Source organism: Natator depressus, chromosome 1 (genome assembly GCF_965152275.1).
Source record: "Natator depressus isolate rNatDep1 chromosome 1, rNatDep2.hap1, whole genome shotgun sequence".
Taxonomy (NCBI): Eukaryota; Metazoa; Chordata; order Testudines; family Cheloniidae; genus Natator; species Natator depressus.
Window position 1 is genome coordinate 241,566,392 of NC_134234.1, and position 25,035 is coordinate 241,591,426.

At 41.1% G+C, this 25,035-nt stretch overlaps 1 protein-coding gene across 4 annotated transcripts in view; it reads right to left on the reverse strand.

Moving 5' to 3' along the window:
* The window catches only part of AMN1 (antagonist of mitotic exit network 1 homolog), a 55,562-nt gene extending 31,064 nt beyond the window's left edge, over positions 1 to 24,498 (reverse strand). Inside the window, exons 1-3 of one of the 4 annotated variants that reach the window (XM_074939444.1) lie at positions 12,300 to 14,428; positions 9,262 to 9,394; positions 3,145 to 3,289 (exon numbers count right to left, since the gene is read on the reverse strand). In XM_074939444.1, the coding sequence (XP_074795545.1) occupies positions 3,145 to 3,289; positions 9,262 to 9,303 (187 nt within the window). In that variant the 5' untranslated portion in view covers positions 9,304 to 9,394; positions 12,300 to 14,428. Of the gene's footprint in view, positions 1 to 3,144; positions 3,290 to 9,261; positions 9,525 to 11,491; positions 11,714 to 12,299; positions 14,429 to 24,357 lie in introns of those variants that run through there. The other 3 variants (XM_074939420.1, XM_074939428.1, XM_074939437.1) reach the window with 3 other exon arrangements.
* Between the last annotated feature and the right edge of the window lie 537 nt (positions 24,499 to 25,035).

Consider the following 25,035-nt stretch of genomic DNA (forward strand, 5'->3'; position numbering starts at 1 on the left):
TTCCAACTTCACATCATTCCCCCCATCTACAGGAAATTTGGTTTAGTTTTTTTTGTTTGTTTTTAAATTGTATATTGTTAATATCTGCTCTTTATATAGGTTTTCATTTTGTTAAGGCTAATACTCCTTTTAACATTGAAATAGAATGAATGTATCTGGAATCCAGACTGTGATGGGGTGGCTGCCTCTCACTGGTAGGTAAGGGAGGCTACACAGGAGGCGGCAGATAAGGAAAAGGCTTGTAGTGCCAGCCAATTACGGGAAAGTTTATTGGAAGAACCAATCAGGGCCAGGCTGGCTCATATAAGAAGGGGCTGCTGAGCAGAGCAGAGGCAGTCACTCCCTGGAGTTCAGGGAGGTGGACTGGCTGCTTAGAGGGCTGGAGCACCATGGACAGAGCAGTGTTGGGCAGGGTCAGCAGAGTATGAGAAAGCTCCAGGCTGACAGCTGCCAAACTGAGGTCCTGATACAAGGGCAGAGGACCAAGTATCAGAGGGGTAGCCGTGTTAGTCCGTATCCACAAAAATAATGGGGAGTCCGGTGGCACCTTAAAGACTAACACATTTATTTGGGCAAAAGCTTTTGTGGGTAAAAACCCCATTTCTTCAGGACAGAGGAGGTGCTGGGGCTGCGGGGAAGCAGCCCAAGGAAGGAGACGGTGGAGTTGGAGGAGGGCAGTATGTGGCTTGGCTGCCGGTGGGTGCAGAGCACCCACTAATTTTTTCCGTGGGTGCTCCAGCCCTGGAGCACCCATGGAGTTGGCACTTATGTTCAGGCAATGGCTAGAGTCCTTGGACATAAGAACATTTAAGTACTTTGGAAAAAATGAAATAAAATATCATTGTAGAGTTTCAGGGGAACTGCACTTGTATTCCCGCCTCACTATTGCCCCTGGCCCCTGCTGCCTCCCCCAGGTGCCCCCCCCGGCCCCTACCCCTGGCCCCTGCTGCCTCCTCCCCTGGGCTCCACACCCCACCTCCCACTGCCCCAGGCCTCCATTGCCTCCTCTGGGCTTCCCAGCCCCTCTGGCCCCACTGCTCCCCTCCCCACGCCATTGCCGTGAGCCCCCATCTGCAGCCTCGCCTGCACCTCAGGCAGCTCCACCGTTGAGCCTGCTGCCAGCCTGATCTTGCTTCCCTTCTCTGGGTGCCACCTACCACGGCTCAAAGGGAGCGCATGTTGTCGGTGCCTTTCCCAGGCACATCCCTCTCAATCGCGCTCAGCCCAACTCCCACCCTGGCAGAAATCTGGGGGAGGGGAATGTGACTCCACATGCCCCCCCAAAATGTGTTGCCTATGCCTTTGCAATATTTTTGTAAGAATAGTTATGTGCAGAATAGAATAGTTTTAGGAAGCAATTTTATAAACATTGTACAAACCACAACAAACCAATGTTTGAGTTAACAAAATGTAATGTGACCACCAAAAGGACATAAGTAAACAGTATAATTTACTAAACATAATGAAAATTATATGTTGAAAAGTGGAAATAATAAGAATGTAAACAGCTAAGGTAGAAATAACATTCATAGATTCCAAAGCCAGAAGGGACTGCGAGCATGTAGTTCCAATTGTTAAGTATCCTCACTGTTAAAATTTTACACCTTATTTTCAGACTGAATTTGTCTAGCTTTGGCTTCCAGCCATTGAATCATGTTATACCTTTTTCTGCTAGGCTGAAGAGCACATTATCAAGTATGCAAAGCTGTAGGCACATAACAGAACCAGACAGTATAAAAAAATCGGACTGTCATCGGCTACAGGGCTTCGTCTTCCAGATTTTGGTAAGGTACACCTTTCTGTTATGCAATGACTAACAACTGTTATTAACTCAATCAAGCTGAGTTATATGAGGTCTCTTTACTGAATGAATTCAAACTCAAGAAAACATCACTTACTCATCAATTGTTACAGGGTCACCCTGCAATACATCAACCAAAGTACAAAATTGTGATGTTATTTGGTAGGGCTTAGCCATAATAGATGCTGGGGCCCGCACAGACAGGGACCCATTATGCAGAAGCAATTGCTGGGCTACAATTCTATGGTTATTAGTTCATAAATTTTAAGTAATGCTACATTTTAAACTTAAATAAAATGTTATACAGTTTATACTGGGCTTTCAGACAACAAAGAATCTAAAAGGAGAAGAACAACCTAGACAGAAACACATCCTCTGATAAAAGTCTCTTATCAAAGCAAAACCATGTGGAGGATGCCAGATTCTTCTGTAGCTGAAATCCAGGAAAACAAGAAAGCAAGTAGTAAGAGAAACTGCTAATAACCTTATCTGGAAGCAACTTGGGGCAACCATATTTTCTAAATAAACTGAAAAACAGGCAGCTGTGGTTACTGGACTTTCTGTCATATGAACCAGAGGGAGACTATAGGCAAAAGAAAGTATCTGGTGTATCAGATTCTATAATTTCTTATTTATCTTCAAATTCTTTTTTGATTAATGCAATATACAGGTAAAATCCTGACTCCATTGAAGACAACGGGGGTTTTGCCACTGACCGGTGGAACCAGAATTTCACCTTACCACTTTATAAAAATTTTTAAATATTAGAGCTGGTCAGAAAACAGAATTTCAATTCTGCAGGGAATTCTGACATTTCAAAATGTGTTTTCATTTCAAATTGTAATAAAAGGTTGAAATTTTGAAATTTACAGAAAATTTTTTTTTTTAGGAAACCGAATCGTTTTGATAATGTCAAACCAATATAAATATGATAAAATAAAAGTTTAACTACAACAAAGAAGTCAAAATTAAACATTTTGATGTTATCGATATAAAATGATAGTCAAAACAGTTCAATGCTTTTCTATCGAAAAGTTTGTTGAAATCGACACTTTCAGCAAAACATTTGGATTTTGACAAAACTGCATTTTCTGATGGAAATAGTCTGCTAAAAATTTTTTTTACTAGCTCTACTAAGAATTTACTTTAACCAAGCAACATGAACTTAAACAAATTCCTGAGGAGTGTAGTGTGTCTGTGTGTAATTGATTACAATGACTTCGCCAACGTGTGTATTTAATATCATATATACTCTAATTGCTTTCACAATTTACTCCAACTCTCCCAACGAAAAGAAAGAAAACAGAAGGTAGATTCAAATTCTATCTGTACAGGAAACATACCTTCTGAAGTGATGGCTAGTCTGTTTTCTTTACAAGAATTTAAGTTAATTTTTTTCAGTTGCTTGCAATTACAAAGTTGCAGCAGGGCAGTATCTGAAATATCACAGTCTCTAAGATCTAGCGTCTCCACCGCTGGGTGCAGCACCTGTAATGCAAGCACAGTATTTCCATCAAATTATACATGGTGTAGCACAAATACGTACATTGAATCTGTGATTATTGCATTAGAAATTACATATGACTTTTAAAAATGTTCTTTGAAAGGTGCCAGGTTAACAGCCTGGGGAATGAAATCCTCTCTACAGAATGTACACAACTCTGAGGTGACGAACAACCTCCTGGGGTTAGAAAGCAGTCCAGTTTCTATGTATGATCAATTCTTATCATTCAAGTAAGAAAATAATCTAATCACACACAAAAGCCCATTACAGGCACTTCTGGCAACAACCAGCTACAACGTTTCCACTCTTTGGCTCCCAAACACATAAGTCCCTTTGTCTAACAGATGCCAATAAAATCTCAAAATACTTGACCCCATTTGATCTTGCTGTCTTACTCTCTTGCACGCAGACTCACATGCATTCAGAAACACACACAACCGCTAACATTTTGAGGACCAAAAGGCATTCATTCCTCATTAACTAAGCCTCCTCAATCCCACAGGACTGTAGGTTGGCTTTCTTGTGGGGCCCCAAGCAGAGATCTTATAAAAATAAGATCCAAGGCAATGGAAGGTCTGATACTTTAACATCAGCTTCATGTGGGGGAGGGGTGCTACATATACCACCTTTTTAAATTTCACCCCCCGCAGAACATCACTACAGGTTGAACCTCTCTAGTCCGGCACCCTCGGGACCTGACCAGTACCGAACCAGAGAATTTGCCGAACCACGGGAGGTCAATATAGTAGTGAGCGGGTCTCTTTATTTTTATCTTGCCAAGGCAAATAAAAAGAACAACGCTGGCAATGCCGCTAGCCATGGCTTACCGGCTCTCTTCATAACAAAGTGTTAGTGTTGTGACCCAATTTTACTGTACTGGCACAAGGAAATAAGGAGATAAAGCATAAAAAACATAAAATAAAAATTAAAATAAAATAAAATCATGCCAGACCACGGATGTTGCCAGACCAGAGTGCCAGACAAGAGAGGTTCAACCTGTACTATCTAACAAGATATACCACCGGTCTTCCAATCAGAATGTCCTCACCACACACACAATCAGCACCTACGGTGAGATGTAATCCAGACCAATACTCAAACTGGGAAAAGACAAAAAGAAGGATTACCCAACTTTTCCATCAACTTATTCTTTCTTCAATCTGTAGTGATAAGGCACAGACATGTATGATAACTCTGGTATTACATAAGCAAATTCTGATTCCCAGACATGGCCAGGATACACTTTATTAGTTGACCACCATGCTAAACTGGGTTTTAGATTTCAACACCTATAATCACACCACTACTGTAGTTTTGTTGACCTCTGAACCAGACTTTGTAAGGCCTATAGCTTGCCCCTGAGCCACACCTCTCCATGATGCCTTGGGAGTCATGCTAAGACAAGACAATGCTAGCCTGTTAGAAGGAATAAGTACTTTTAACAACATACCGTACTAAAAAAAGAAGTGTGGGTGCTTACATTAGCAAAATTTGATGGATTTACGAAAAGATGTAAGTTTAAATAACAGATATCGGATTGTATAATTAGAAATTTATTGGAAAATGTGCTGAAAATAATGTCTGTCTGTAAAATAAAAGTATGGAAATACTGAGACTGAAACTATACCCAGCTCCTCTATAAGCATGTTAAGCCCTCATCCAAATTTAGAAGCAGACAAAGAGCGCAGTCTACCTGTCTCTGGATTGGTTCTCACAGACTGTGGTAACTTACTCTGTTATGTGCTAACTAATTATCTAAAAAAATCCAATCAAGCTGACTGATCCTCAGCTCTCTTTGATTATCAAGTTCAAACTTTACTAAATGTGGCAACAAATTGGTAACAATTTTCATTTACTTTTTCAGTTCTTCATACATTAGCAGTATGAACAATCTTTTACCTAACTTGCATTAAAGTCTTATATCATTAAGATTTCTGAATCGTACCTAAAGTATCTCTCCCCTTTCTGTCCCCAGCCGCCCCCATCCCTCTTTGGTTGCATTATTTATTTTGCTGCTTGAAACAAACGTTATAGCTTTGCACTACAAACTATAGTTTTTCCAAGAAACCTTTACTGCACTGCAAGTACAGACATGTATAGACATATTTTTGGAGAAGTGATAAATGCAATAGGTGACACTTCAATTCACATAAGAGATAATGAAAACCAAAAAGTCATTGTGGGCCGTTTTTGTGAAAATTTCTGCATGTAAAGCATGTTTAAATGTAACCAAATAATATCAGTTTCTGCTTTCCACTCAGCTTTACTAGGTAATATTTACTGAATATGAGTGTGCTCAGCACCATACAATGCACGAGGCAGGGACCACTTTTCCCTTCAGGCAATTTATGGTCTAAGCTAGATAGAAATAGTTCAGCCACATAATACACTAGATGAAGATTAATTCCTGAGGCAATGCAAATTTTTAATTTTATAAAGCAACACTAAAAGGCTTCACAGAAGTGTATTGTAAAGGTGGGACTGAAAGAAGAGATTGGCATACATGACATGGGAGACTGTTCCAAGCATAGGCGGCAACATGGACGGATTAAATCAAGAGCAGAAGGATGACACAATGGGGGTAATGTTAGCCAATCTTGAGGAAGAGCGGAGAGAAAAGAGATGGAATAGAAAAATACACAGAAGTGAAACTGAAGGGCTGTAAATGCAAGGACAAGAAGTCTAAACTTGGAGAAGATGAGAAGCCAGCAAAGGAGTGGGGGTGGGAGAAGATGCTGAGCAGCAACATTTTGGATGGGCTATAGGGGAGCAAGACAACAGGCAGAAAGGGGGACATAGGAGTGAAGAAAAAAGATGATCAAGTTATGGGCAAAAAAATGTAGAAGTAGAAGTGAAGAAGGGAGAACAGCTCATAGAAATGTTGTAAATTAAGAAAAGGCAAGATTTTGTGACATCCTGGATGTGGGGAAAGGAGAAAATGAGGAGTCAAATATAAGCCATAGTTGTGAGTCTGGGTAATGGGGAAATACTGGAATTATCAGAGTGAGAAAGATATGAGAAGAATAATAGAGGATGGAGAGCGAGGGGTTGTGGGAATTTGAACTGGCATTTGGATATCCAAGAAGAGATAGACCATCAAAGATACAACACTCAACTACAGTAACCACCTGCTGAAGTGAAGAAACAGATTGACAGAGCCAGAAGAGTACCCAGAAGTTAACTACTACAGGACAGACCCAACAAAGAAAATAACAGAACGCCACTAGCCATCACCTTCAGCCCCCAACTAAAACCATCATCAAGGATCTACAACCTGTCCTAAAGGATGACCCATCACTCTCACAGATCTTGGGAGACAGGTCAGTCCTTGCTTACAGACAGCCCCCCAAACCTGAAGCAAATACTCACCAGCAACCACACACCACACAACAAAAACACTAACCCAGGAACCTATCCTTGCAACAAAGCCCGTTGCCAACTGTGTCCACATATCTATTCAGGGGACACCATCATAGGGCCTAATCACATCAGCCACGCTATCAGAGGCTCGTTCACCTGCACATCTACCAATGTGATATATGCCACCATGTGCCAGCAATGCCCCTCTGCCACGTACATTGGCCAAACTGGACAGTCTCTACGTAAAAGAATAAATGGACACAAATCAGACGTCAAGAATTAGAACATTCAAAAACCAGGCAGAGAACACTTCAATCTCTCTGGTCACTCAATTACAGACCTAAAAGTCGCAATTCTTCAAGAAAAAAACTTCAAAACCAGACTCCAACGAGAGACTGCTGAATTGGAATTAATTTGCAAACTGGATACAATTAACTTAGGCTTGAATAAAGACTGGGAGTGGATAGGTCATTACACAAAGTAAAACTATTTCCCCATGTTTATCCCCCCCCCCCCTTCCTCAGACGTTCTTGTCAACTGCTGGAAATGGCTCACCTTGATTATCACTACAGAAGGTTCCCCCTTCCCCCCTCCTCTCTCCTGCTGGTAATAGCTCACCTTTCCTGATCACTCTTGTTACAGTCTGTATGGTAACACCCATTGTTTCATGTTCTCTGTGTATATAAACTCTCCCCACTGTATTTTCCACTCCATGCATCCGATGAAGTGAGCTGTAGCTCACGAAAGCTTATGCTCAAATAAATTTGTTAGTCTCTAAGGTGCCACAAGTACTCCTTTTCTTTTTGCGGATACAGACTAACACGGCTGCTACTCTGAAACCAGACAGGGAATGGTAGATTCAGAAGCTGTCAGCATTGAAGGTTAATGTGCACTTTACATGACAAGGAGGATAGGACCAAAGACAGAACCCTGGGGATATTAACAGAGCAGGAAAGGGAAACAGGAACTGCTGAAGGAAGAGAACGGGAGTACTGAAAGTATAAGGAGAAAAGAGATTCCAAGAGAAGGCAGTGATATGCTATTGAAAGCAGATTAAGGCTGAGACCAGAAAGAGGCAAAGAAGGAGACACTCTGTTAGAGAATATGGGGGTAACAAAAGAGGGAGCTTGGAGTTTTCGTAAACTGCTTTTACTCAAATGTATGCACAGATCACATATGAAAAAATTAGGCAAAGCCCTTATGATGCTTAGAAATGTTTGTTCACTACAAAAACGACCCTTGCATGGCTCAAAGCAATTCAACAGGCGTGTTAAAAGCAACAATGTATAAGATTGACTCAATTTTAATTTTTTCTCTCTTTTCTATTATAGTTCAAGAAATATAGTGTGTTAAAGGTGAAGTTTTTGTTGTTTGGTTTTTCCCAACAATTCTGGTGCGCTGCCCTTCACCTCATAGTCTCATTATTCTGACTTTCAGGGACTGATAGTATTTGCCTGTCATGAGTCACAGATCAAAGCAAGAATGAACTGGGGAGTTGTTCATTCCTATTTCACCAAGGTCAACCTTTAGTTTTCCATAATTCTTACACCTCCCTTCGAGACTGAGTTGATATAAAAGGATACAAATGTCAAAACATCTCAATTTACAACTGAGGCCAAGTCAGTAATATATTTCATCCCGGAACACTGACAAGCATTAATGAGCAATTGGGATGAGAGAATTTTGAATCACTGAGCTCATAGCCCTCACCTCACCATCATATTTCAAAGAACTCAGGATTTAATGGAATTTTATCCTAAATCATAGACCTAAAGCCCACCTAAGATTATAAGAATCTCAGATTTTCCTTGAGAACCTTACATTATTTAAATACCAGCTTGTAGAAGCCCATTTTGGCAACCGCTCCTGTCATAGTGCTTTCCCATTGCTACCAGAAGAAACAGCAGTGTGGTCCAACACTTAGAGTCAATCTGCTGATCCTGCTGTATTGTAAAGGAAGCATTCTGTGCAACAGCCTCAGGAAACAGACACAATCCAACACGACTCCTGCTGGGGATATTCTGCAGAAAGGTTTAAAAACAATGCTGCTTGGCTATTAGGCCATTGAGTTTGCAACTGAGATTAATTTGCATGTTACACACTTATTTATGTAAGTTAGATAACTTAACTAGAAACTGATAGCAACATGAAGTGCAAAGTGCTACTATTTCTGAATCGCCTCATAAATTGCACAGCATCTTATACTCAAGTGTGTACAATGAACAACAGTATCCCCTCAGATTAAACTGATCCAAAACAGGATGATATACAGGTCAACTAGAAAACTTTTTCATTGACTTGTGTCCATATTCATCTTCTTGATTTTTATGCAGGGTTGTAGGCATTTATGGAGCTTTACACACAGATAAAAGACACAACCCCTTCAATCAAGATTAGGCATGGCATGATATGAAATAGCAAGAGAAGTAATTAGGAGGAAGCAATGAGGCGAAGTTTACATAGTACGAGGCCCTGGGCTCACTTGTTGAACTGTATACATAATTTTAGTTGAGCTCATTATTTAATATTTTGCTGTGTAATAAACTGGCATGAATGTGAAGAGACAGGCAAAAGTGAATTTTGAATGGGTTCTTACCTCACTGATATTTGAATCAGTTATCCGCCCTTGCATACTCATTAATTTTATCAGTTTATCTTTTATGTTGGGAGGTAAAGGCTTAATATCTGCAACATATCTGGAAATGTTCTTTGTCAAGCACTGAAGACACCTGAAATAAATGTAAGTTAAAATTCAGTCACACAGAGACACAATGTACTGGTACTACCCTGAATTAAATACTAATTTAAAATAGTCGATTAATCGCAGTTAACTCATGAGATTAACTAAAAAAAAATGAATCACGATTAAAAATATTAATTGCAATTAATGGCAGTTTTAATTGCATTGTTAAACAATAGAATACCCATTGAAATTTATTAAATATTTTTGGATGCTTTTCTACATTTTCAAATATATTGATTTCAATTACAACACAGAATACAAAGTGTTCAGTGCTCACTGTATACTATTATTTTTTATTACAAATGTTTGCACTGTAAAAATGATAAAAGAAACAGTATTTTTCAATTCACCTCACATAAGTACTGTAGTGCAATCTCTTTGTCGTGAAAGTGCAACTTACAAATGTAGAATTTTTTTGTTACATAACTGCACTCAAAACCAAAACAATGCAAATCTTCAGAGCCTATAAGTCTACTCAGTCCTACTTCTCATTCAGCCAATCGCTAAGACAAACAAGTTTGTTTACATTTACAGAAGATAAGGCTGCCCACTTTTTACTTACAATGTCACCTAAAAGTGAGAACAGGAGTTTCCATGGCACTGTTGTAGCTGGTATTGCAAGGTATTTACGTGCCAGATACTGTAAACATTCATATGTCCCTTCATGCTTCAGCCACCATTCCAGAGGACATGCTTCCATGCTGATGATACTCATTAAAAAAATAATACTTTAATTACATTTGTGACTGAAGTCTTTGGGGGAAAATTGTTATGTCCCCTGCTCTGTTTTACCTGCATTCTGCCATACATTTCATGTTATAGCAGTCTTGGATGATGACTCAGCACATGTTCATTTTAAGAACACTTTCGTTGCAGATTTGACAAAATGCAAAGAAGGTAGCAATGTGAGATTTCTAGAGATAGCTACAGCACTTGACCCAAGGTTTAAGAATCTGAAGTGCCTTCCAAAATCTGACAGGCATGAGATATTGAAAATGGTTTCAGAAGTCTTAAAAGAGCAACACTTTGATGCAGAAACTACAGAACCCAAACCACAAAAGGGGGAAAATCAATCTTCTGCTGATGGCGTCTGACTCAGATAATGAAAATGAACATGTGTCAGTCTGCGCTGCTTTGGATTGTTATTGAGCAGAACCCATCATCAACATGGACGCATGTCCTCTGGAAGGGTAACTGAAGCATGAATGGACATATGAATCTTTAGCGCATCTGGCAAGTAAATATCTTGCAATGCCGGCTACAACAGTGCCATGAGAACACCTGTTTTCACTTTCAGGTGACATTGTGAACAAGAAGTGGGCAGCCTTATCTCCTGCAAAAGTAAACAAACTTGTTTGTCTGAGCGACTGGCTGAACAAGAAATAGCACTGAGTGGACTTATAGATAAGAATCTGAAGCACAAACTTGTTTCAGGTCACAGGAGGAGGCTTAAGAATATGGGGGAGAAAGAAAAAGAGTGGTGGATGACCTATTATTAGGAGGAGTTCCTGGTTCTCCAGCGTTAGTACCTGTTAGTAAATATTAATGCTTAATTAGTTCTTTCTTTCTGTATATTTGATTCATTTATATATTAACTATTCTTTAGAATCTTTATCTTCAACAAAGAGTATGTCTGAATTCTAAGGCAGCATTACCTCCTGCAAATTGTAACCAACCTTGTTTGTCGAGTGATTGGCTGACCAAGAAGTAGGACTGAGTGGACTTATAGGTTCTAAAGTTTTGCGTTGTTTTATTTTTGAATGCAGTTATTTTTTGTACATAATTCTACATTTGTAAGTTAAATTTCATGATAAAGAGATTGCACTAAAGTACTTCTATTAGGTGAATTGAAAAATACTATTTCTTTTGTTTTTTATAGTGCAAATATTTGTAATAAAAAATAAATATTGTTGTGGTTCAAATGCAAGACAAACAAAGTTTTTAGCAAGCAAGCGGAAAGGTCTGCCGTGTCGGCTTTCCACCCTCTCCTTTATTCTTTCTCCACTCATGAGCATTACATACTCCAACCGCAAAAGGAAACAACAAAAGGAATAATATGACTTTGATTAATATTCTTATTTACCAGCTTCTATCTACTACATTCCTTGCTCTCAGGCCTTGAGCCCAGTCCAAGGAAGCTTCCCACGGTTCATGTCCTCTGGGCGACTTCCCATGGTCCATGTCCTTGGAAGGAGCAGTGTGTGCACTGCTCCCACACAACACTCAGGGTGTGCCCTGAATGTTTCCAGGTGCATGAACCCTGCATGAACCCTTCAAAATATAAAGTGAGCACTGTACACTTTGTATTCTGTGTTGTAATTGAAATCAATATATTCGAAAATGTAGAAAACATCCAAAAATATTTAAATGAATTGTATTCTATTATTGTTCAACAATGCGATTAATCTTGATTAATTGTTTAATCATGCAATTAATCGTGATTAATTCTTTTAATCGCTTGACAGCACTAATTTAAAACATTAAAAGGGATCTTTTTACAGCCTTTTTTAAAAAAAAAAAACAACTTCTACTCTGCAATGCCCACTTAGAGGCCTGAAAATATAACGGATGTTGCTCTTGATGTAGTCCTTTTCCATTAGATAGAAGTGCAAAGGGGATATTATTCATGATGCATACTTCTCAGATTTATTATTCAGGCCTGAAGAAACAGTTTTGTCCTTGCAGCTGGTTGTTCTTAATCTGAAGGCAGCACATGGTAGTGCATATTTGTACTAGTAACAATATCAACATGTCTTGTTTGAGATACTTTTCTCTATGTTGTAAATTCACTGCTCCCTACCTTTCCCACCACCCATGTCTCACAGTAGCTTTCTGTTTTGAGAGATTTACTGTTATAAATTTCATGGGTTCTCAAATACTTATGAATTTACCTTGCTCCAGATCCATGTCTTAATCAGAGTAGACTTGTATTTTGCTTTTTGAAACATCTATGAAATAGTGCTGGATAAGGAATAATGGTGCTTGTGCAAATTAATCCCATACATTCACACAGGTAAATACTTCCTTGGAATAGAAGGACCAGAGAACAATCAAATCCAAAAATGTGTAACACATCTTTATTAATAAATGTACACTTGCAGCAGAATTAAATACTCAAGTGCGCAAAATTCAATAGTATCTTAAACCAGGAAGGCTCCTATATTTTGGCAGGATCACTTCTCCCTCTTTTAAATAAGACAAGTTTAGTTCAAACATGCAGCAAGATAAGAGTCTCCAAATGAAATGGATCTTCTGGAAAATTCTCTTAAAACAATCCCCTCACATAGAGAAAACAAACAGATAACATTTATCCAGATACCTTTAAAATGGTGTCCAGAGGGAATACTTCGGTGATGCTGTTTCAGATCAACTGTACATGAAACTGTACAAAACTTCATTTTGCAGACGGAGGGGGAGACTTTCAAGCACCTGTCCTACACCTGAGGAAGTGCTTCACACCTGGTTCAGTTCAGGCAGCATTTGCACACCAACTTCCCAGAGGTTATTTTAAATTGCAGTCAAGGCCCTTTAAGAATCCATTCAGCAGAGGCTAGGGGCTTGTCTACATTACCCGCTGGATCGACATGCAGCAATTGATTCAGCAGGGGTCGATTAATCGTGTCTAGTCTAGTGCTCTCCCGTTAAGTCCAGTACTCCACCAGGGCGAGAGGCGCAAGCGGAGTCAACAGGAGAGCATCAGCCATCGACTTACTGCAGTGAAGACACCACGGTAAGTAGATCTATGTACGTCAACTTCAGCTACGTTATTCACATAGCTGAAGTTGCGTAACTTAGATCGATCCTCCCCAGTGTAGACCAGGCCTACGCATGTGCAGATTTACACATCTCTGGAGCATCTTGGCCAGATTTACACATCTCCAGAGCTAGCAGCACCCGATGATTGGAATATAGCAGGTGACTGCAAACCCCAGGTGAAGTAGAGGTTGTAAGCAACCTGCATCACCACAACAACCCCTCTCAGGTCCCGTGTGCCACTGTAAACCAGGGGTGAATCTCACTGGCCAAAAAAATAAAATAAAATAATATAAAATAAAATAAAATGGAATTTCCATCCCGCACGAAATTCTGAGATTTTGAAATTTCATTTATTGCCAAATTGAGCCAAAAAGTCAAAATCTCAGAGTTGTTCATGAAATGTTTTGATCTTATCAAAACATTGTTTCATCTTTTCCATTTTGATTATTATAAGTAGCAAAAGTTGAAATGATAAAATTAAATGTTTCAACCCTAATCTACTGTCTAAAATTCTGACAAAATCCATATGTTCCAAGAAAATGTTTAGTTGCTGGCCAATCAGTGACAAAACTGTTCCAGCAAAGATTTTCAACCAGATCAACTCAGTAATGACAGCACACCATGAAGTCAAAGTCAATACCCCCATTTCATAGATAAGAATCTGAAGCACAAACTTGTTTCAGGTCACAGGTGGAGGCTTAAGAATATGGGGGAGAAAGAAAAAGAGTGGTGGGTGACCTATTATTAGGAGGAGTTCCTGGTTCTCCAGCATTAGTACCTGTTAGTAAATATTAATGCTTAATTAGTTCTTTCTTTCTGTATATTTGATTCATTTATATATTAACTATTCTTTAGAATCTTTATCTTCAACAAAGAGTATGTCTGAATTCTAAGGCAGCATTACCTCCTGCAAATTGTAACCAACCTGTTTTTGTCTGAGTGATTGGCTGACCAAGAAGTAGGACTGAGTGGACTTATAGGCTCTAAAGTTTTGCGTTGTTTTATTTTTGAATGCAAATATTTTTTGTACATAATTCTACATTTGTAAGTTAAATTTCATGATAAAGAGATCACACTAAAGTACTTCTATTAGGTGAATTGAAAAATACTATTTCTTTTGTTTTTTTATAGTGCAAATATTTGTAATAAAATATAAATATAAAGTGAGCACTGTACACTTTGTATTCTGTGTTGTAATTGAAATTAATATATTTGAAAATTTAGTAAACATCCAAAAATATTTAAAAGAAATGGTATTCTATTGTTGTTTAACAGTGTGATTAATCGCATGATTAATTTTTTTAAATTGTGCAATTGTTTTTAATCATGCAACAGCCCTACAAATTAATTTTTTATTCTCCAATATCTGAACAAATAAACTACCAGGTTGGATGCTCATGTGATTCACGGTCTTTTTGTGTAGTTCCCTTTTTTGAAGTTAAATGCTACTGGGGTGGGCTTCTTGGGTATTTCCTCCCCAAAAAGGATGTTAAATTTAATTACATTATGGTTGCTGTTATCAAGCTAGTTCAGATATATTCACCTCTTGAACCAGATCCTGTGCTCCATTTAGGGGGTAAATCGAGAACTGCCTCTCCTCTGGTGGAGCCCAGGACTAGCTGCTCCAAGAAGCAGTCATTTATGGTGTCTAGAAATTTGTCTCTGCACCCTGTCCTGAGGTGACATGCAGCTGGTCAATATGGGGATAGTTGAAATCCCACGTTATAATTGATTTTTCTATTTTTGTAGCCTCTCTCATCTCTGTGAGCATTTCACAATCACCATCCTTGTCAGATAGTTGGTAGTATATTCCTTCTGCTATACTCATTATTCAAGCATGGAATTTCTATCCATAGAGATTCTACGGTACAGTTTGATTAATTTAAGATTTTTACTATATAAGATTATAAAATAAGGTTATAAGGTTTTTACTGTTAGCTACTTATAGCAGAGCTAGAAGGAGGACCTACCACATCATCCAGGAGGTGTCCCATGGTCTTGGCTGTCAAATGGGCCCTTTAAGCAAAAACTCATTGTTCAAATTCCCCTTTCATATTCCCTACCTATGTATGAATCAGTGTTCCACTTGTCTCGGATACATCCGCCCTCTCTTCCTTTAATCTTATAAAAACAACTTTAATTTGCCAAACAGCAGCAAAGCTAATTATAACCAATTTTACCTAACAACTGCCTACTTTCTTATTTTTACATCAGGTTCCATCTTGCATTATCAATATTCCTTCACCCTTGTTAAAAATTTTGGCAACACATCACCACCTTATTCTATCCTGTACATTCTTCAAATTCCTGATCTTCCCTTGGGCTCTATCCTTCTAAATATTAGTTTCTTTGTTTATTTTTTCTAACAGAAGTGTTTTACAGGGATAGTTGTGTTCTACTTCAGCTAAGAGGAACACCACAAAGACAAAAACATAGTTTGAAGTTTCACAGAGAATATTGTTACCATGACCTCATTATTATCTCTCATTTCTCTCTCTCTCCCCTATCTCTTTGATAGCCAATTTGCTCTACTCTTTTGGAGTGAGGGGAGCTCTGATACAATAATACATATAGTAATTGCCATATTTTTATAAACTTCTTAATAAAGAGTGAAGATACTATTATTCTGTATGGAGAAGTTGCAAAAACTGAAGTATCTGCTCCTCTTTGCTAATTTCTTACTGTTACTTCCACTGAGTTGCTGTCTGATGCTTCCTATAACAGTGGTTATGGTCAGTAAGATAAGAGCTGTGGCTTTTTGGATACACATTGCCTACGTGTGACATATACTTAGGTGCTCCTCTTCCATATTTTGTTTCCAAACAAACTTGGACGAGTCAGGAATAAAAATGGCAACAACCACAGTTGTGTAAAAATATTAACCTTTCCCCTTATTTTCCTACGACACTATCTACAACTGCAATGACCTGATAAACTATAAAATCCCTCATTACATTTTTTCAGCTATTCTTCTCCCTCATCTCTTCTTGCACCATTCCAGCCAGGCTTCTAACACACAATTCAATTAGGCTTGTCTACAGCAAACAGTGCCCCTTCAGGGATGTCATTTATTTAATCCAAGGCCCAACACACCTGCAAGCAAGTCTTCAGACCCAGCATCCTAGCTAAAAGGAGCAAGTTAATATTAGTTTGTATTCCCCATCTAAGTCCACCTGTCTCCTCTACCCAGGCTCTTCACCTCATTATTGGGACACCCATTCTGGAGTCAGGCCTACTGCCAACACCCAAGAGTAGGGTTCCTTCCCTAGACTCAGGGTCCCTAAAGGGGTCAAACCATTGCAGCTATTCTCTGGAGTGGCGTATTATTCTTCTGGGATCAGGACCTCTTGTCACTGTCTGGAAAGGTCCTTCTGCTAGGACTAAGCCTTTCTAGGACTTTGCAACTCATAGTCCTTTTGGAACTTGCTCCCTGCCCCAGCAACACCTCTCCTAGATTCCCTTTTCTGGTGAGCTCTCTAACCAGCTCTCCTGACAAGTCTCTTTCCTCAGGAACATCCTCTCTAAGTATTCTGGGGCTCCCTGCCTGAGCCCTCGTAAGTCTCTATGAGGCCCTGTGTTCTATAGCTAATTAACTACTGACAGGTGGATCTGGGTTGGCTCATTCTCCTTAGCGGAGCCTGTCACAGGTAGACTAGTCCCTGACTCCCTGGAAATGGCCAGCTCCCATAACACAAAATGTGATATCTAGGCACAATAAACATTTAAGTTTCCTTGGAAACAGAATGATAGGTTTAAATATATAATTTTCAAAATTCAGTGAACATTATCCACATAATTTGTTGTCAAGTCAATCTTCAGTCTCAAACAAGTAATCAGGGTCCCTGGCAAGATAATTATAAATTTTCAGTGCAATCATATATCTATTGTTGCTACACAGGACAAATGCTCAAGGACATGAAATGATAAGACAACGTATTTACTAACGTCATCAATGAGGAAATCCTGTTATCATTTGGAATCAGAGCCAGTGTTAGAAAGAACTCAGAGGTACTTGATTATCCCTATATTCATTCCTCTCTAGACTCTGCTGCCTTTTTCCAAGTAGTCTGATAACTCCAAAAGTGAAAATGGAATACCTTAGGTCATCAATTGCTATCAAGCCCACGTTGCTAGTAGCAGTGATCAAAAAAGTCATCTTCTAATAGTTTTTTGGTGATTACAGTCTGGTTACCATTGAACAATTATCCACATTACGAATATCACCAGCATATGTGGAACTTAACTGACAGTCTTGTTGGCAGTCACAGCAGAGAAGCCAAGGATTCAATGAGCCATCAACAGTGAGAGACAATATTACCCTCATCAGGAGTGAGGGACATAGACAGGACTGTGGAGAGGAAACTGCTCTGCTATTACCTATTCCTGTTTTACAGATTAATAGAAGGTTTCAGTCTCCATGGCTCTCAGGCTATGAAATTCACTTGAATTAACTCAGACACCTTACCTCAGACTCATTATGCATGAGAAAACTTAATCACCTTTTTAAGGTTTTGAACCTACAACAAGCTCCACGCACACAGACCCCAGCACCTGTGAAGATCCTTGGCTCTAGGAGTCTGCCCATGTCTACACTGCAATTAAGAACCCATGGCTGGCCTGTGCCAGCTGACTCAGGCTAGTAGGGTGTGGGCAAAGGGGCTGTTTAGCTGGGGTATAGTTGTTGCAGCTCAGGCTGCTGTCTCAGCTCTAGGAACCTTCCATGTTACAGGGTCCTAGATCCTCGACTCCAGCTCGAGTCCAGGCTCCAGCCCAAGCCTGAATGCCTAAATTGAAATTAAACAGTCCGTTAGCCCAAGCCCAACGAGCCTGAGTCAGCTGACATGGACCGGCTGTAAGTGTTTATTTGTAGTGTAGACATACAGATAGAGCTCACTTCCGGGGGAATTCTGCACCATTGCATATGTGCAGAATTTGTGTCCCCCGAAGATTTCTTTGCTTCCCTGCAGAAAAATGACTTTCTGACAGGGAAGCAAAAGGAAGCCACAAGAGTGGTCATAAGACCCGCCCCAGCAGTACGTTTTGGGTATCCCTCACCCAGTATCTGGACCTCCTCTCACTGAGCCCTCCACACCCAGGACCCCCTGCCGAGTTCTATCCCCCCCACACACACACACCCAGACACCCCTCGCTGAGCCCCAACCACCTTCACCTGGACCCCCCTACAGTGTCCCATTATTGTTGCACCCAGGACCCCCCAACAAGACCCTGTGCATCCAGATCCCCCCCGCACCCAGATCCACCACTGAGCCACCCACACCCATATTGTCCCACAAAGAATCCTCTCAGCAAACAATGGATCCCCCCCACACAAAGCCCCTCCACACTTGGATCTTGCCTGCCCACATCTGGTGGACCTGGCATGGAACGGCAGGGCCCTGGGGTGTTTCTGGGGCAGGCCTGGTCCTTGCGTTGTGTCAGGGTTGGGTGCAGCCTCACCACTGAGTCCGTGTCCTGGCAGAGAGCTACACAGTGATCTCCCACCTTTGTGCAGCCAGTGGCCTGTGCTCCCCAATGCCATGCTGGAGCCTCCACATTTATTTGACAAATAAAATATTGCAGAATTTTAAAATATTGTGCACATAATTTTTAATTATTTGATGCAGAATGCCCTGAGGAGTAACTGTAGGATCAGGTCTTAAGTGTTTACAGGACAGAAGCCTTAATGAGACCGCACTAACTCAGCTTCCATGAAAATCACCAGCCCCAAATTAAAATCTCCTCATGCTCCCTAAACTACGGCAAAAGTTATAATAAATAAAATAATAAATAATAAAAGATATTTTAGCTCCGCATTAAAAATATTTTCTTGCACAAGATAAGAGCAAATTGATTTTTGCAAAGCTGAATTAATGTAATTTCCTGCACTTAATTTCCCTGGTTTCTTAAAAAACTGAACCACCACCACCACCACAACAGAAAACCTGAGCTTCATGATTAACCCTCTGCATACAAGCAAATCTCACTGGATCTGTTCTGATGTGACAGTTGCATAATCAGGATGCAGAAATTTGAGAATACACAATCAAATACTCCTTTTCTTTTTACTTAATGTGTGTGTATTTGTATTTGAGCATAAGCTTTCGTGAACTACAGCCCACTTCATCGGATGAAAGCTTATGCTCAAATAAATTGGTTAGTCTCTAAGGTGCCACAAGTACTCCTTTTCTTTTTGCGGAGACAGACTAACACGGCTGCTACTCTGAAACCACACATTAAGTCGTCCTTCTAGACACTGCATAGTCAAATAAACACATCTGAAGCGGCATCAATTATATTACAATTTCTATCCATATTTACGGATTTCAGAGTAACAGCCGTGTTAGTCTGTATTCGCAAAAAGAAAAGGAGTACGTGTGGCACCTTAGAGACTAACCAATTTATTTGAGCGTAAGCTTTCATGAGATGCTCAAATAAATTGGTTAGTCTCTAAGGTGCCACAAGTACTCCTTTTCTTTTATCCATATTTAATTTGTACTGCACCATAAAGGGTGTGCAAAATATGAAATTTTAGACAAAGGTCACTAGGACTCACTGATGCTACTTAACAAGAGAACTGATGAACAAAGCCTTTACAGATATTTAGCATAAGATGTAAACAAATAAGGCCAAATTCTGCTCCCATGTACACCAATATAAATCTAGGCTAACTCCACTTTTCATGTTCTCTGTGTGTATATATATATATATATATATCTTCCTACTGTATTTTCCACTGCATGCATCCGATGAAGTAGACTGTAGCCCACGAAAGCTTATGCTCAAATAAATTTGTTAGTCTCTAAGGTGCCACAAGTACTCCTCATTCTTTTTGCTGATATGAACTAACACGGCTACCACTCTGAAACCTGAAGTATTTGTTTCAGAGTAGCAGCCGTGTTAGTCTGTATCTGCAAAAAGAAATGCTCAAATAAATTTGTTAGTCTCTAAGGTGCCACAAGTACTCCTTTTCTTTTTGAAGTATTTGTATAGCTGACAAAAAGAATTTGGCCTGTCGACTTGTTATGCACAATGACATATTGCATCGCAATGTTCTTCTTGCGTGTTTTGAGAAACATCAACTACAGTAATAGGATGGGGGAAAAGCCTCTTTGAAGGATACTGGATTATTTGAAGAAGGGAGGAATACAACTGCATTGTGTATAGCTCTTGGAAGCAACAAGGTGTGCCTGGGCTGTGGTGAGAGCTGGGGCCAATCTACATCTGAAATCTTACCAGAAACAAAAAGTGAGCAACATGAGAAGGAAGCAGGACCTATTTATGTTTTTCAATTGTTTTCATATATGAAAACATTTTGATCTTTTATACCAAGTCCTTTAGATAACAGTGTAAAAAAAGATATAAATAACAACATGAAAAGGAAGCAGAGGTGCAAGAACTTTTTCCTCTCAAACTCCAAATCATGAAACACCTTTCATTACAATCTTTAAATGTTTTAATCTTCCACATTACTGAATCATTCATGCTGTAGGACAAGGAGCCCGCTTTCCCTAGACTGGGAGGGAACATGATGACAATTGTCAGAGCTGCCAATGGCAAAGGTTTATTTTTTTACTAGATGCGGCCAGTAGTAATACCCAGCATTTCTATAGCATTTTTCCATCTTCAAAATACTTTGAGAGACATAAACTACTAAAGATACAAAGAAGGGGGCCACAATCAAATAAATTTGAGAACCACTGGGATAATGGACGAGGAGATTTTGTTCAAATTATCGCGTACAAGGATGGTAACTAATAACATCTGGAATGTAATATGTAACTTGTTTGTATCAATGCATAACAGGAGAGTAATGGGAAGTGTAGCTCTGTATTAGCCTAAGGGATAATGCTATGTTGATTGAGCTGATACCTTATCACTAGCATACATGTGTTAGCATACTCGTAACCTGATATACGGGATGCTAAGATGGTGCTTTGTTGACAATAAACCTAGCCAAGCCTTCGCCACAAAACCCAGCTGTGGCCTTTCTTTATAATGAACATTGAGGTCTACTGAATCAACAATTTATGCTGGTGCAGGGAACACTGGAGCTCCAGGAACAGCCAGGGGGAAAAAAAATTGATGCCCCTGAGCGATGTAGTTAAGTCAACCTAAGTCCTAATGTACACAGTGGTAGGTCAATGGAAGAATTCTTCCACCGATGTTGCTACTGCATCTCAAGGAGATGGATTTACCACAGCAATGGGAGAACCCTTCCTGTCACGGTAGTAAGTGTCTATTCTGAAGCCATGCCACTAGCATTTTAAGTGCAGACAGCCTGAGCATCTACACTTAGGCCTCGTCTACTCTGCAGAGTTTTGTCAATGCAAGTTATGTTGACATACAGCCACTGCTGTAGCATGTCCACACTATACTCCTTGTGTCAGTGGAGCGCACCCGCACAAGCAGCTCTTGCACTATCTCACTGTTCAACTGGCCACAGGGTGCTTTCGGAAGGGTTTGCAATGCCCCGTGGGGGCAGGTACAACATCACATGATGAAGGGTTCTCAATCTCATCATTCCATGGTCATCCTACTAGATTGCCAGATGCTTTTCAACTGCCCTGGTAACCTGCAACCCAGCCATCTCTGTCAGAAAGCATGGATCCCGCACTGCTGTTCAGTATTGGCTGTGCATTATAAACACAAAGCTATAAGAGGAGCCCAACCTGGGGGGGGGGGGCTATGTGGCTGGGGGATGCCTTGAAGGAGCATATTAACTCTGAGCCACAGTAATGTATGTGGCTGTAGTGTGCTGAGCCTGGCATTGTTTGTTTGCACCATGCTATGAACCTTGTAATGATTGCTGTGTGCACCGAAAAAGTAACACATTTTAAATCACTTTTTAAAGTAGCACTCAGTAATATAACCAAACTGAAATTGCTGAACAGTAAGAGAGAGAGAGACAGAGACAGACACGAGAGTGTGAGTGTTGGGGGAGTGTGTATGTAAGAGAGAAAGACAGTGTGTGTGTGTTGGGGGAGAGTGACTATGTCGGCATGCTGTCTCTTTAAGTTCAGACTGCAAGCAGAAGTAACCAATCCTGAGGCAGAAGCTGGTGCACAGGTAGCTGGTGTTCCCCTGTCCCCACATCCCAGCTCAGTAGAGATTGGTACACCGGCAGTGGGAAGGGGAAACCCTGACATCAGCCCCTGCCTCCCTCCCCAGTTACGCACAGCACAGCAGTCTTCCCCCCAACCCCTGTAACGCAGCCTGCCCTGCCTGTTATTGTGGTCCTATATGAGCTTTCCACACTGAGCACTTTCAGAGCTTCCTGGGGCTTTGAAATGGGAGGGGCGCATGCCCATGTAGCTGGACGCAGGGCAGCAGAGTTCAAAACAGTGAGTAGAGCAGTCACAGTGGATATTGTGGGATACCTCCTGGAGGTCAGTTACTGCAGTGTAACAAACCGCAGCATCTACACTGATGCATTGTTGATCTAACTTTGCCGCAAAAAGCTCTATGCCTCTTGTCGAGGTGGTTTTATTTTGTCGGCAAAGCAGGAGAGTTTTGTCAGCAGGAGGAGCATTGTAGCGTGTACACCTCTATTCTTTTGCCGACAAAACTGTGTAGCGTAGACCAAGCCTAAGCCTTTGCCTATACTAGACAGGCCTTGTTGGAAGAGCTGTATCAGCAAGTCCTCATAGCATGGACATAGCTTATACCCACAAGAGTGTGCTTTTGCTGGTAGTGCTTATATCAGTTCCCCAAACAAAATATGCTATACCAGCAAAAACACTTTTTTGGATGGTATAACTGTATCTATATTAGGCTTTTACCAGGACAAAAATGTCAAAATATATATATCTCATCCCTAAGCAACATCACTGTACTGGCAAAAGTTTCGAGAGTAGACCAGTGCTCGGTATGCTGAACTGGTAATAATGTTAACATATTGAGCAAGTGCAAGATGTTATGCTATGTTCACTCAGCAAGTTTACTCCTTATATAGTTTTTCCTTCCAAACTTACTAAAACCAGCTTCACCCCATTGAGCAATAGGTACCAGCTGTATCGGAGGTTTAAAATCCAAACAGTTTGAGTCATCAGGGTGCAAACACCAAAGAGGAAGATGGGGGGTGGTGGGGAACAGATGGACAGATTAAGGTGGGGGGAAAAGAGGGTTACCACTATGCATGGTAGTAGAGATTTAATGGGGAGATGGGTATGAGGGCAGAGGGGTTAAAAAGCAGGGTAGTGATGAGGGTATTACTGGTGTTGTCCAAACTGAATCAGAGTCCCATAAGGCTCTATGGCTAGGACAAAAATGAAGTGGAAAATTACTGTTTGGGAAGCCACAGTTAGATATAATGCAGACCTGGCAGTAGTAGTTTTACCATCTAAGAAAGGGAATTGTATGAAGGGCTGTGTGATTGGAGCTTGCAAACAGATGCATTAACAAAAAATATGTAAACTATCTTACTGCTGTCACTACAAGCATGACTGGATAAGGTATGGTATGTAACTAAGGGTTGGTCTACACTAGGACACTAGGTTGATCTATGTCGCTCTGGGGTATGAAAATCCATCCCTCGAGCAACACAGTTCAACCGACAGAAGCCTGGGTGTGGACAATACTAGGTCACTGGGAGACAATAAGGGCGGAGGCATATAACATGGGGGGGGGGGGCAATAAGGGGCTAGGGGAGGTATAACATGCAAGAGGTCTGGGGCAATAAGAGCTGGGGGTAGTTATAATATGCAGGGGAGCATTAAGGGTCTGGGGATATAAAGTGCAGGGGATATGAAGAGGCTGGGGAGGTTACAGGCTGGGGGGCAATAAGGGGCGGGTGGGATTAAGGAGTGGGGAAATAAAGGTGATGGAGACATAACACACAGGGGCCGAAGGCAATAAGGGGGGTAGAACACAGGGGGCCGGGGCAGTGAGAAGGTGGGAGGTATAACAGATGGGGGGGGCAATAAGAACGGGGGGTGGTTATAACGCACGGAAGGGGGCAATAAGGGGGGGGGGCAGAACGCGCGGGGGGACCGGGGCCATAAGGAGCGCGGGGGGAGGGGGAAGAACGCGGGGAGGGGCCGCGGTCCGAGCCACTCACAGGTCCAGGAGGAGCCGGACGCCCCCGCAGGCCCCGTCCCAGCCCCCGCCCGGAGCATTCATGGCCCAGGCCGCTCGCTCCCGGCTTTGCAGCCCAGCCGCTCTTTAGGGACCATCCGCCATTTCCGTAGGACGCACAGGGCCGAACCGAGCCGCTTTTCACTCCCTCTCCTCACGTCTCCAGCGGGTGGCGAGCTACCGAGGCCCCCAACGCGCAGGGCTTTCCGTGTGGTCATTGCCTCGCTGTGAAATCGCGGCTCCCCGTTTCTCAAGAAGGCGAGGAGTTTGTAGCGATCCCCTTAGGGGTGCTGAGGGATGATAGGAAATGTAGTCTTGTTAGGGAGCTGCTTCTTCCCTGAGTGGCAGGAGGGCTCCTGAGAGCAGAGGTTTTCCCAGAGCTCTGGGGAAAGCCAGGCTCAGACCCACAGCTGGTGCTCAGTCCAATATTGCCAACCCCCAGGGGTCAGAAACAATGAGCCAAGCCCCCCAAAATCATGAGCTTGGTTTAGAAATAATGAGATTTGTAGAAATAATAGAGTCACAGAAATGTGGCTCTGGAAGGGACCTTTGAGAGATCATCAAATCCAGCCCCCTGCGCTAATGTAGGCTCATAAACTTCGACCATTCCTGTGAGGTGTCTGTCTAACCTGTTCCTAAAAACCTCCATGCAACAGGGATTCCATAATAACTAATACATAGTTTTGGGTTCCTGTTGTTTTTTTAAAAAACAACAAGGAGTCTGGTGGCACCTTAAAGACTAACAGATTTATTTGAACATAAGCTTTCGTGGGTATTCTTCAGATACATGGAGTGAAA